The sequence below is a fragment of the Cololabis saira genome, chromosome 7 (genome assembly GCF_033807715.1).
Source record: "Cololabis saira isolate AMF1-May2022 chromosome 7, fColSai1.1, whole genome shotgun sequence".
Classification (NCBI taxonomy): Eukaryota; Metazoa; Chordata; class Actinopteri; order Beloniformes; family Belonidae; genus Cololabis; species Cololabis saira.
In genome coordinates, this window is record NC_084593.1 from 45,740,485 (window position 1) to 45,753,265 (window position 12,781).

Sequence of the window (12,781 nt, forward strand, 5' to 3'; positions counted from 1 at the left end):
ACTTTTTTTTTTCTCATCACATAGTTAGCTCTCTGATGGTAAATCAGCCATGTTGATCCGGCAGATCCAGTTGTTTTATGGAGACAGGACTTGTCTCATTCATCTACGTCTCCCAGAGTCTGACCTTTCTTCTTCACCTGGCATCTCTGGTGGGAGCGACTACGAATCAAGGATGTACAAATAAGGATGAAGGAGAAGGACAGGTAAACAGGTCCAGCTCAAACCCGCCTGTGTTCACTGGAGATCATTAACTCCATGTATCTCCACAAGAATATGAAGTACAAAAAGGCTCACAGGGCTCCTTTTCTCTGTTTAATTGTCATTATTTTAATATCAAAGAACAATGTTGAGCTGAGCAATCAGTACATTCAGTGGTTGTATGGAGACTGTCAACAAATTCAATAAATAACAGATAGGAAAACAATCACAGCTGGAGTTACACAGTACCGACAATAGATCAAGCCATTCTCTAAAGCATAAATAAACATTCAGTATTTGTACAGACTTGTTTAATAAAACCAACCAAAAACAGAAATAAAATGAGGGAACTGAAGAAATCAACTAGAGACTAAAGAGCATTCAGAGTATGGAGCTACAACATAGATTTATATACAGTTTCTGGTAGATATTCTATCAAAATAATCCATTGAAATTAAAGCCTTTTAAATGTTGATATTAAAAAACGTGGAGCGTCCGCTCCACTGCAGTCCACGTCCGCTCCACGTCCGCTCCACTGCAGTCCACGTCCGCTCCACGTCCGCTCCACTGCAGTCCACGTCCGCTCCACGTCCGTTCCACTGCAGTCCACTGCGCTCCACGTCCGCTCCTCTGCGCTCCACGTCCGCTCCACTGCAGTCCAGGGCTGCCCCGCCTGTTTCCCTGTGTGGGAGGAGTCTCTACAGGTGCGTGCTGTAGAAGGCGGGCGCAGCGTAACTCTGTGTCCCCAGCATAAACGGAGACAGCACGTGGCTGGCGGTGAGGAAAGGCAGCTGGACCAGGCTCCCGGCAGGGGGGTGGTGGTGGCCCGTGTAGCCGTGCATGGCCAGGTGCCCGCTGACGGGCGGCGACGGGCTGAGAGGGCTGAGGCCCCCCAGGCCTCCGCCCGCCCCTCCCCCTGCACCCCCCGGACCTCCACCACCGGCTCCGGTGGGGGCGGAGGTGTCGGCTCCAGGGTTCTGCTTCTTCCACTTGGTCCGGCGGTTCTGGAACCAGATTTTGACCTGGGTCTCGGTGAGGGAGAGCGACAGGGCCAGGTTGAGCCGCTCGCACACCGACAGGTAGCGCGTGGACTTGAACTTGTTCTCGAGCGCCACCAGCTGCTCGTAGGTGAAGGCAGTCCGGGCTCGGCGGGGCTTCCCCGACTTGGAGTCTGAGCCAGAGCGTTTCCTCTTGGGCTTGGTCCCTGGTCCTCCATTGGCCTGGCTGCCGGGGATCTGCCCCGCAGAACCCCCGTTGGGGCTTTTGGTGTCTCTGTTGGGATCTGAATGGCTACGCTGGCCCAGCTCTCTCTCTCCATTACTGGGAAGGGCAGAGCTGCTCTCCTCGCTGCTGTAGTTCCCATCTGGAGCTTCAGAGTCTGGAGTCCCAGGTCTGTGGTAGTCCTCCTCATCTGGACTTCTGTACACGAAGCCTTCCTCTGAAAACACACACGACAAAAAGGAGAGTTTAACACCCAGACCACAGATCCATCCATCCATCCATCCATCCATCCATCCATCCATCCATCCATCCATCCATCCATCCATCCATTTTCTTCCGCTTATCCGTTCCCGGGTCGCGGGGGCAGCAGTCTCAACAGAGAGGCCCAGACCTCCTTCACCCCAGACACTTCCTCCAGCTCTTCGGAGGGGAGTCCGAGACGTTCCCAGGCCAGGCTGGGATGGGATGGGTGGCTGGGGCTGGGGTAGGTGGGACATGCCTGGAACTCCTCCCTAGGGAGGAGGGACATGCCTGGAACACCTCCCTAGGGAGGAGGGACATGCCTGGAACTCCTCCCTAGGGAGGTGTCCAGGAGGATCCGGTACAGATGCCCAAGCCACCTCAGCTGACTCCTCTCAATGTGAAGGAGCAGCGGCTCGACTCCGAGCTCCTCCCGGGTGACCGAACTCCTCACCCTATCTCTAAGGGAGCGTACAGCCACCCTGCGGAGGAAACTCATCCCGGGCGCTTGTATTCGCGATCTTGTCCTTTCGGTCCCTACCCAAAGTTCATGACCATAGGTGAGGGTAGGTGCGTAGATTGACCGGTAAATCGAGAGCTTCACCTTTCGACTCAGCTCCTTCTTCACCACGACGGTCCGGTACATCGACCGCATAACTGCGGACGCTGCACCGATCCGTCTGTCAATCTCCCGCTCCATCGTTCCCTCAATCGTGAACAAGATCCCGAGATACTTGAACTCCTCCACCTGAGGAAGGACTTCTCCACCCACTCGGAGAAGGCATGCCACCCTTTCCCGGTGGAGAACCATGGCCTCGGTTTTGGATGTGCTGATTCTCATCCCTGCCGCGTCGCACTCGGCCTCAAACCGCCCCAGCACATGCTGAAGGTCCCGGTCCGATGAAGCCAACAGGACAACATCATCCGCAAAAAGCAGAGATGAAATCCTGAGGTTCCCAGACCGGATCCCCTCCGGCCCCTGGCTGCGCCTAGAAATCCTGTCCATAAAAATTATGAACAGGACCGGTAGGGCAGCCCTGCCGGAGCCCATGCACTGGGAACAAGTCTGATCTACTGCTGGCAATGCGAACCAGACTCCTGCTCCGATCATATCACAGATCCAGTTTTCAGTAAAGATGATCGTGTGGTGGAAAAACTGGTGCAGATGGTTTTGATGAGAGGACCGTCATTGTCCAGCATCAGAGACGACATGTGAAGCGGGCGAGCAGCGGCCCCCCTCATCGGCCCTCATGGACCCCCCTCATAGACCTGCTCATAGACCCTCATAGACCTGCTCATAGACCCCCCTCATCGGCCCTCATAGACCCTCATAGACCTGCTCATAGACCCGGGACTCCGAACCCCCGAGTCTCAGGCGTTCTGCTATCAGGCACCATTACTTTGGAACCAACTTCCAATCTGGGTTAAGGAGGCTGACACCACCTCCACCTTTAAAACTAAACTTAAAACATTTCTGTTTAGTAAAGCCTATAGTTAGTGTTTAGTAAACCTCTAGCTGGTGTTGGTAAATCTCTAGGTAGTGTAAACTCTAGTGTGTTAGAGTCAGTAGTCATAGTCGCAGCTATAGAACAAAACTATAATAGTTAGTTTCAAACATAGCTTCGCGGTAGATATGCTGCTATAGGCTTATGCTGCAGGGGGGCACCGACATGATCCGCTGGGCGGTGCCTCTCACCCTTCTCCTCTTCTCCTCTCTTCTCCTCCTCCCTTCTTCTCCTCTCCTCTTCCCTTCCTCTTTTCTCCTCTTCCATTTTTATTTATTTTTTTATTTGTTTATCTCATAGCTATCATTTTCGTCCATCGTCCCTGTAGTTTCTTGTGCTGGTCCCCTTTTTTCTCTTTTGCGCATGTTTGCAGGCCGGAGCTTCGGGAGCTGCGTGCTGCCCTGCCTGCCCCCCCCTTCATAGACCCCCTCCTAAACCTGCTCATAGGCCACGGTTACATGACGTTTTTTAATTCGGAATTAATTATTCCGAATTAAATAATTCCTAATGAAACTATTTTCCTTTGAGTTTACATGAAAATAGTAATTCCGAATTGAGGTTTACATGGAAATCACGTTTGATCGGCTTCATCCAATTCCTCTTAAGGTCTGGGGGTTGGGAAGGTTCTGATTGGATAGGGGGCGGACCGGAAGTTACGTTTACCGGAAGAAAAACAAACTTAGCCGCTACAACTTTGAAAAGCTCACAATTTTAATGTTTCCAGCCATCTGTTCTTTTAATTATTTCCAGGTCCTCCAAGCTATTTATTAAATAAATGGTCTCTGCTCTTGACCAGCGTTTACTGCGTGCTGCCATCTTGAAACTTTGTTTGGAAAACCAGCCCAGCGCGGAATATAAGCGTCATGGAGACAGACGGGCGAGGGAACGAGCAGCGCAGAAAAAACGGAATTAATTTAAAGAGGAATGAGTGTAAACATGATCGCGGAATTATTCAATTCGGATTTAAAATCTGAATAAACCAGCCACTTACTTCGGAATTAAGTTTAATTTGGAATGGCCATTTTCATTCTGAATTAGGTGTTTACATGGTAATTTTTACTCATTTTAAATCAGATTTAATTTTAATTCTGAATTAAAGAGGAATTAAACTTCCCATGTACCCCCCTCATCGGCCCTAACTGGTTTCAGCCCAAGAATTTGTGAACAACTTACTTGAGATGATATCAAACATGTTTAGATTTTTTCCCGCCGAAATGATCTTGTTTTATTTTGTTTCATTGGTCCCAAAGCCAAAGCCAGCTGGCAGTGACTGGACTGACACCCATCTCCACCTCCACATTATTCCTGCAGGACTTTGTACTGGCATTTGCAAGAAACTGAGGCTGGTTAAACGTGCACGTACTGGAAGTGTGCTGACTTCAAAACAGAAGCGTTGCATTGTGGGATAGAAAGTTGAGGTCAATCATCAGCAGCTGGGAGGAGCGTACACTTCCTGTTCAGAGTTGTGACATAAATGCACTAACAGCCCCCCGAATGACCTGAGAGTCATGAGGAGAGACTCGACATGACCAGGATGGACCTAAAACTCAAGAAACTCAAGAAAACTATTCCAGCAGGTGTTTTACGTCCTGTGCCCCATCTGGGTCGGCACCAGCGTTCAATTCAATTCAATTTAATTTTATTTGTATAGCATCTGTTACAACAGAAGTTGTCTCTAGGATCTTTCCCATGCCTTTAGGAGCTTCCTTTCACTGGGCCTCCCTTTTCCAAGTTTCAGGAATTATATATATATATATATTTATTTTTTTTTACAAAATACTGGAACTAATAAATAAGGTACGGACAGAGGGCACAGACACCTTATTATGCTTTTAAGATTTTAATGATTTTATGTATTTATCTCATTTTGTTTATTCAATGTTATATCATAAAAGGCCAATTAAATCAACTAATATTTCTAAAAAAAAATAAAAAGTTTCACAGGGCAAACAAATGCTCCTTAAAATGATTTTTTTTTTTAACGTTTTTTGATGTAGAAATGTATCAAGATAATATCCAAACAAATCAGCAACATCAACGGGGGATTAATCACGAGTATTTCTGGCTCAGTTTAGCGCACATGAATTAAAGAAAAAAAAAGTATATATATATATATATATATATATATATATATATATATATATATATATATATATATATATATATATATATATATATATATATATATATATATATATATATATATATGTGTATATATATATTTATTTATTTTATTTTTTTAACGAAACGAGTTAAAATCCCGCGGAGTGAATTTACTGAGTATCTTTTCCTTATTAATCCAAAAGATTGAATATTTTACCTTGAAGAGTATAATACTTAACTTTGAGCGTCTGGTTGATAAAAAAATAAATTTCATGTATTATTTTCTTCTTTCTCTCCGGATAGAGACGCGCGGCGGGATCTCTGGCTGCCCGTGGACGCGCATTTCATTTTCATTCTGCTGCGTTCTAACCTGGTTTCGTTTCTTTATTGGTACAATTATAGTAGCATTTCGAAATACAGATGCAGCTCCTGAAATAAAAAAAAAAAAAAAACAGCCCTCAGACACGGATGCGGGCAATAGTGGATATATCCTTAATTATAGAGTCTCTCCTGATGGAAACCAGTAGATTCTTTTAAATAAATAATTGTTGACTGACGGCAAAAAAAAATTTCATTCACAAGTCGGGTTAAACAAAAAGCGTCGAAGCACCAGGACCGTTTAAAAAAAACACGAATAATTTAATGACAAAGGAGGACTTTTAACAACTTACATATTTTGTCTGTCACGTGGCTTTAATTGGTATTATTTTCAATCATTTTGTCACATAAATAATTTAAAACACTGTAAAGCCCAACGTGTTCATTTCACTTTTAGTAGGATATAACTATATATATGTATACATATATATACATATATATATATATATATATATATATATATATATATATATATATATATTATATATATATATATATATATATATATATATATATATATACATACAGTAGAGTAGGATCAGTAAAAAAGTAAAAGAAAGATTGTAAAAATCAACAGTTAGAGGAAACTAAATCCGAAAAGAGCAGAATTAACTGGGACATTAAAGAAGGGAAGAAGGGAAGGGAAGAAGGGAAGGAGAGGAGGAGAGAAGGAGAGACAACTCCCGCGCCGTGCGCGCGCTGGCTGCAGGTACACGGAGGCGCGCAATCGGCGCGCTGCTGCTTCCAACAGATATTCACCAATCAATAATCGATCACCGACCCAGACTCACCAGCGCGCCCCCGCCTGCTTCCTCTGGTTTTATTTCAAAATCTCAGACTATTTATTTCTTTTTTTCCAAGACAAAATGAGACATGTCATGTTTTCCCTTCTAGTTTCTCTTCAAAGCAGTGGTTTAACTGGGATCTGGTGTCGGGGGTTTCCACCCAGCAGCGCTCCGACCTGCTCCATGCGCGCTAACGCGTCGTCCCCGTGCACAGGCTCTGTTCTGAACTGAACTGAAATGTCCTGAAACCCAGACATGAAACCCGCTGCTCTCACATCCACCCGGGACAAACTCGGGTTCATAGCCCGAGATTTCCGAATACACTCACACTTATTTTGAAATAACGCAGCGATTTTACGCATCGTGTTCGCGTTTAGGCCTAATGTGTGTTCCTATAAATAAATAATACTTTCACAATGAATAGAATAAGGAGTCATTCCGATAAAACATTGTATACATTAACCAAATATAAGAAATAATAAAGTTCCATATATGTTCTGGGTCTCTGGAAAGCGTCTATAGACAACTTGTGTTGTAATAGACGCTGTATAAATAAAATTGAATTGAAATTGAATTGAATTAAAGCAGAAATTAAACAACAGACGCAAGTTAAATACACAGAAGCTATTGAAAGTAAGAAAATAAAACCTAACTAAATAAATAAAAGTAATGATAAGGCTAGTAGTAAAAGTAGGCCTCGCTGTTTAATTAAGATGCGCAATAATGATCTGAACGAAGGAATAATCCAAAGCAAACGCCACAGTAAACCAGAGGAGTTAGTGGGCCGGAGCTGCAGGACTTACTGCTCTGGTACTCGTCCCCCGGGTAGCAGCCCTTGGCGGCCTCCAGCCGCAGCTCTCGCTCCGCGCCTCGCCGGTTCTCCGCGTCGTAGTCGGCCAGTGCGCGGTCTGCGCGGCGGCCCCCGGGCCCCTGCTGCGGCCCCTGCGGCCCCTGCCCCTGCTGCCGCCGGCTGCTCGTGAACTTGTTGGGGTCCAGGATGTCCAAGACGGAGAAGGGGGTGGTCCGGTGGCCGGTGGGCCCCTGGAGGACAACACGAGACACTCAATACTTTCTCTCTGGATCCGCAGCAGCCGAGGTGTGTTTGCGCTCCCGTCTCTCAGCGATGTTTCAACAGTTAGGTCTTGTAATAATAATAATAAAAACAACAACAACAATAATAATAATAATAATAATAATAATAATAATATTGTTGTTGTTGTTGTTACTGTTACTATCATTATTAATAATCAATATGATAATAATAATCAATCATAATAATCACAATAATCATAATCATATTTTATTACTATTGTAGTTGTTGTTGTTACTATTATCATGATTAATAATAATAATAATAATAATAATAATAATAATAATAATAATAACAATAATAATAATAATAATAATAATAATATTAGTATTACTATTGTAGTTATTGTGGTTACTATTATCATGACTATTATTATTATTATTAATAATAATATTACTATTGTTGTTACTGTTACTTTTTTCATTATTAATAATGATAATAATCATGATAATAATCACAATAATAATAATAATAATAATGATAATAATTACAATAATAATAATACTTATATTATTATTATTATTATTAATAATAATAATAATAATAATAATAATAATAATAATATTATTATTATTATTATTATTATTAATAATAATAATAATAATAATAATAATAATAATAATAATATAATATCGGTGTTCAGCAGTGTTGCAGCAGAGCAGCTTGCTGCAGGATCGTGTGACCTGCAGACAGACTAACTTCCCCGTCTATGAACTGATTCCTACATCAAACATCCCCACCCAGAACACAGATCCACGTGCACGCGCGCAGCGGGGCTTCCCGGGGACGGGTCGACCCCGGGTTTCCCGGGTTACTACAGGCTACACGCCTGCTTGGCTTGGTTAAAGGTCAAATATAGTGTATACACACAATAAGAAAATGCTCCTGCTGTCGCTATTTGGACAGAGGTTTAATAAAAACCAAGAGGAATGAAAGAGTGATATTTCCTCCGTGTGTCTGGGTAAGTTTGCAGGAGTGTGACCCCGCATGTGTGCAGCATGTTTACTATCTGCTGTTGACATCCTGATTTATGTGGAGCTCCAAAGGTGCGCGGGTGCAGCCTGCAGCAGATAAAAGGTGCGCGGCGGGGAGTCCAAGTGGACGATTAAAATCACTCATTTATCAGTGAGGCAAGCCTGTAACTTGTCAACGGGAATAATCCCACGTTAATAATGTTATAATTTTCTCCTTAAATAATGAGAAGGAGTGCACGGGGACCGAGTCGCGCGCCTTTAACAGCTGATCGATCAGCGCTCTCTGTGCGTCATGACGCCAAATGTTGCTTTCGTTTAAGGAAAACTGGGTTGTAATTTCCTCCTAAATTTACATTTTAAACTCAGCTCTCCATGTGTTCTATTCAGAAAAAACTTTAAGGGGAAATCGGCCCTCAAAAGCTCCTAAACTGCGGGAACTCCAGTGGACGCAGTAACGGTTTAAACAGTTATTACTCTGTCAGAACACGCAGTAGTATTGAATAACTGCCAGATATTGAAAGTTGAAGTTATCTTGGGAAAAGAATGGGCAGGAGCATTCATTCTTTGCACATTTGACAATTCTACAGCCAAAAAATCTAAATAAATCCAGGCGGCCTGAATGTAATTATAGAAGGGTTAAAGTCGGAGTTACGGCTGAGTCTTCCTGTGGATGTTTCTGTTGTTTCGGGGTGTAAATATTCGCTAGTATTGTTTAAATAGTTTCCAACCCGTGGACCTAACAGGGACTGTCCCTGCGTGAGGCCACGGGCCCGTGCAGCTTTACAAAACACATGGCATCAAGAAAAGAAAAAAAAGCAGATTATAAATTATATATTCTTTTATATATTCTAAAAGATCCCATTAGATCACTTTTAAGACTATTTCCCTCATCATGGATCACAGACTCTCCATTATCTCCTAAAATTCATACGTTTATATTTCTGCATCTTTTTGTTGTTTCCTCCTGTCATATCTAAAGTAAAAGTGTCTGCTATAACATTGACAGTCCAGCAAGTTTGGTTCTGTTCTTGTACCTGCTGCGGCGGCGCCAGCACCGGGTTGGTCGGCGGGGGCTCGGAGTGGTTCTCCCCGGGATGAGCGTCTCTTCCCCCGGCCAGGGCGCCGGAGAACAGCCGCTGCTCCCCGGGGCCGGGGAGGGCGCCTCCTCCTCCGTCCTGCAGCGGCTCCCCCGCCGGGTCCCCCCCCGCCGGGTCCCCCGCGGGCCCCACCAGGGTCTGCGCTCCGTCCACGCTGTTGGACGCCCTGGGCTGGCCCGAGTCCACCACCAGCACCAGGGGCCCCGCCAGGGCTCTGTCCCCCCGGCACATGCCGGCCTGGACCCCGTCCGCTCCCGGCCCCGGCCCCGGCCCCGGCCCCGCTCTGTCCCGGTTCATCTTCAGCCTACTCCCGCGCTCCCATAAGAATCCGGATCAAAGCGCAGGGAAGTCAAAACATGTATAAAAAAATAAAAAATAAAATAAATTCGTTGTAAAGGGACTATATACTACTCATGTCAACAAAAAAATAAAAATAAAATCAATCAAAAACAGCTCATCAGTCCCATCAACATCCAGCCTGGAGCTTTCGGCCCTGCAACTTTTCCATGTCAGAGTGTGGGCAGGTGCGGCTCTAGCGGGGGGCTGTGGAGGTCCTGCCCGGGGCTCCCTGCTTCATCCTCCGGCTGCGGCTTCTCTGGTCCCCGCCGGTCCGGCCCGGTGCTCGTCCTGGAGCCCTGGAGAAGATCCGTGTCTCTAATGGCCGCTGGCGCTCTCGCTCTCCTCCGTTAGTTTGGTGATGCTCCCTCTCTCCTTCCCGTCATTCTCTGTCTGGGCCCCCTCCCTCTCTCCTCCCTCTCTCCTCCCTCTCTCCTCCAGCTCCTTCTGTCCTCTCTCTCTCTCTCTCTCTCTCTCTCTCTCTCTCTCTCTCTCTCTCTGTGTCTCTCTCTCTCTCTCTCTCACACACACACACACACACACACACACACACACACACACACACACACACACACACACACACTCTCCCTCCTTATTTATGCATTCCTATTCAACTCTGCGGCTTGTAATTGGATACAAATTAATCCCACTTGCACTAATAGGCTATTATCTGCCCGCTGCGCGCGCACGTGCGTGTGTGTGGGGCGGCGGGGCCCGGGCCGGGTCTGTGTGTGTGTGTGTGTGTGTGTGGGGCGGCGGGCCCGGGCCGGGTCTGTGTGTGTGTGTGGGGCGGCGGGGCCCGGGCCGGGTCTGTGTGTGTGTGTGTGGGGCGGCGGGGCCCGGGCCGGGTCTGCGTGTGTGTGTGGGGCGGTGGGGCCCGGGCCGGGTCTGCGTGTGTGTGTGTGTGTGTGTGTGTGTGTGTGTGTGGGGCGACGGGGCCCGGGACGGGTCTGCGTGAGGATCACCCGGAGGGATGTGCATGTGAGGAGGCCCGGCCCTGCACAGGAACCGGCCACCGGGGTGGGAGGCCTCGGGGGCCGCATGGCTGGACGGGCCCCCCCAGGTGAGGGCGAGGTCCAAGCACAGCTAAGGCCCCCCCAGGGCCGGCCCTCACCTGGGGGGCCCTGGACCCTCTTGTAGTGAACCGGGGTTCTGCTTTATTCAGCGGTAAATGTTCTGATCTTCACCCGAGTCTCAATACCAGACAGACATCTTTATCTGAACCAGGTTCAGCTTTGTTAGGGGACATTTATACGAGCTGGTGTTCTCCTGTCCTCTCTGTCCTTTCTCTCTCTCTATCCTGTCCTCTCTATCCCCTCCTCCCTTCCTGTCCTCTCTATCCCGTTCTGTCTGTCCTGTTCTCAAGACTCCTCTCCCTGGCCCTGCCCCTTTTCAACCTTTCCCCGACCCTGAACCTAACCTGGGGCTTGATGATTGGGCCGGAGCTTCGGGAGCTGGTGCTGGCCTGCGGTCCCCACCCCTGGTCATCCCGCTGCTGCTTCCACCTGCCTGCGGTCCCCACCCCTGTTCAACCCGCTGCTGCTTCCACCTGCCTGCTGTGCTGATGACGTCCCCGATCCCCCAGTCTGGCCCTCGGCAGGAGGGTCCCCCCTTATGATCCAGGTCCTGGTCCAGGTTTCTACCTCCTAAAGGGGAGTTTTTACCTCCATTGTTTATGTAATAACTGCTCGGGGTTTATGTTCTGGGTCTCTGGAAAGATCCTAGAGACAACACTTGTCCTGTCCTCTATCTGCAGAAACCTCCTCCAGCCGGTCCTTGGGACAGACGTGTGAACTTTGAGTCTCTGTCCCGCCCCCTGAGCTGTCCCAGCGGAGGGACACGGTGGTGCAGGTGACCAGCAGACACCACACCGGGGTGGTGTCCCTCAGACGGAGGGACGAGGGCCACACCCAGGGAGGTAAAGACACAACCCTTCTGGCTGCTGGAGCTGACAACAGTCCAACAATTACATTTCCTAGTGTCTTTATTTAAAACAATCAATACCCGTTCACGTGCTGGAGGGACTTGGCCCCGCGACTCAGGAGGACACGGACACGGGCCAATCCAGGGCCCCGTGTCCCCGTGTCCCCCCTCTCACCTGATGCCTGGTCTCTCCCACGCATCAGTCAGGGGCGCCACCAGAGGGGGGGGGGGGGGGGCCGGGGTGGCCACGGGCCCCCTACACATTTACTGGCCCCACAGGCCTCAATAAAAAAAACACTTACCAGTCACATAGATTCTATCGTCAGTTATGCGTTTCATCCCAAATCATTTGGGCAAAATGCATATCAGTAGGTGTTTCTTTAAGTATTTCTGAGCCTAATAATGATAATGAAAAAATATAAATATACATTAAATAAAAATATATGTATATATATATATATATATATATATATATATATATATATATATATATATATATATATATATATATATATATATATATATATATATATAACATGGTATTAACCATTAATATATATGCAGACAGGTTAGAAAGTAAAAAAAAAGTATTTCTGAGCCTAATAATAATATATATATACAGGACAGAAAATTAGAATAGTCTGGGAATCTTAATCTTAAGCTGTAAACCATAATCAGCAATATTAAAATAATAAAAGGCTTGCAATATTTCAGTTGATTTGTAATGAATCCAGAATGTATGACATTTTTGTTTTTTTAATTGCATTACAGAAAATAAAGAACTTTATCACAATATTCTAATTTTCTGAGACAGTCCTGTATATATATATATATATATATATATATATATATATATATATATATATATATATATATATATATATATATATATATATACATATACTACAACAGTATAATAAAGTCCAGTAAT

At 46.0% G+C, this 12,781-nt stretch overlaps 1 protein-coding gene across 1 annotated transcript; it reads right to left on the bottom strand.

Moving 5' to 3' along the window:
* Positions 1 to 838: 838 nt before the first annotated feature.
* Positions 839 to 9,888, bottom strand: LOC133447715 (NK1 transcription factor-related protein 1-like). Its single transcript, XM_061726449.1, has 3 exons — positions 9,529 to 9,888; positions 7,234 to 7,471; positions 839 to 1,636 (listed from the first exon to the last, which is right to left on the bottom strand). Exons 1-3 carry the CDS (start codon positions 9,886 to 9,888, stop codon positions 897 to 899), a joined length of 1,338 nt encoding a protein of 445 aa, XP_061582433.1. The 3' UTR covers positions 839 to 896.
* Between the last annotated feature and the right edge of the window lie 2,893 nt (positions 9,889 to 12,781).

Coding starts and splice junctions, on each gene's coding strand:
- LOC133447715 (XM_061726449.1), bottom strand. CDS start 9,888: ATGAACCGGGACAGAGCGGGGCCGGGGCCGGGGCCGGGGCCGGGAGCG. Junction 7,472..9,528: donor TGCTGGCGCCGCCGCAGCAG/GTACAAGAACAG, acceptor GTTGTCCTCCAG/GGGCCCACCGGCCACCGGAC. Junction 1,637..7,233: donor GGGGGACGAGTACCAGAGCA/GTAAGTCCTGCA, acceptor GTGTGTTTTCAG/AGGAAGGCTTCGTGTACAGA.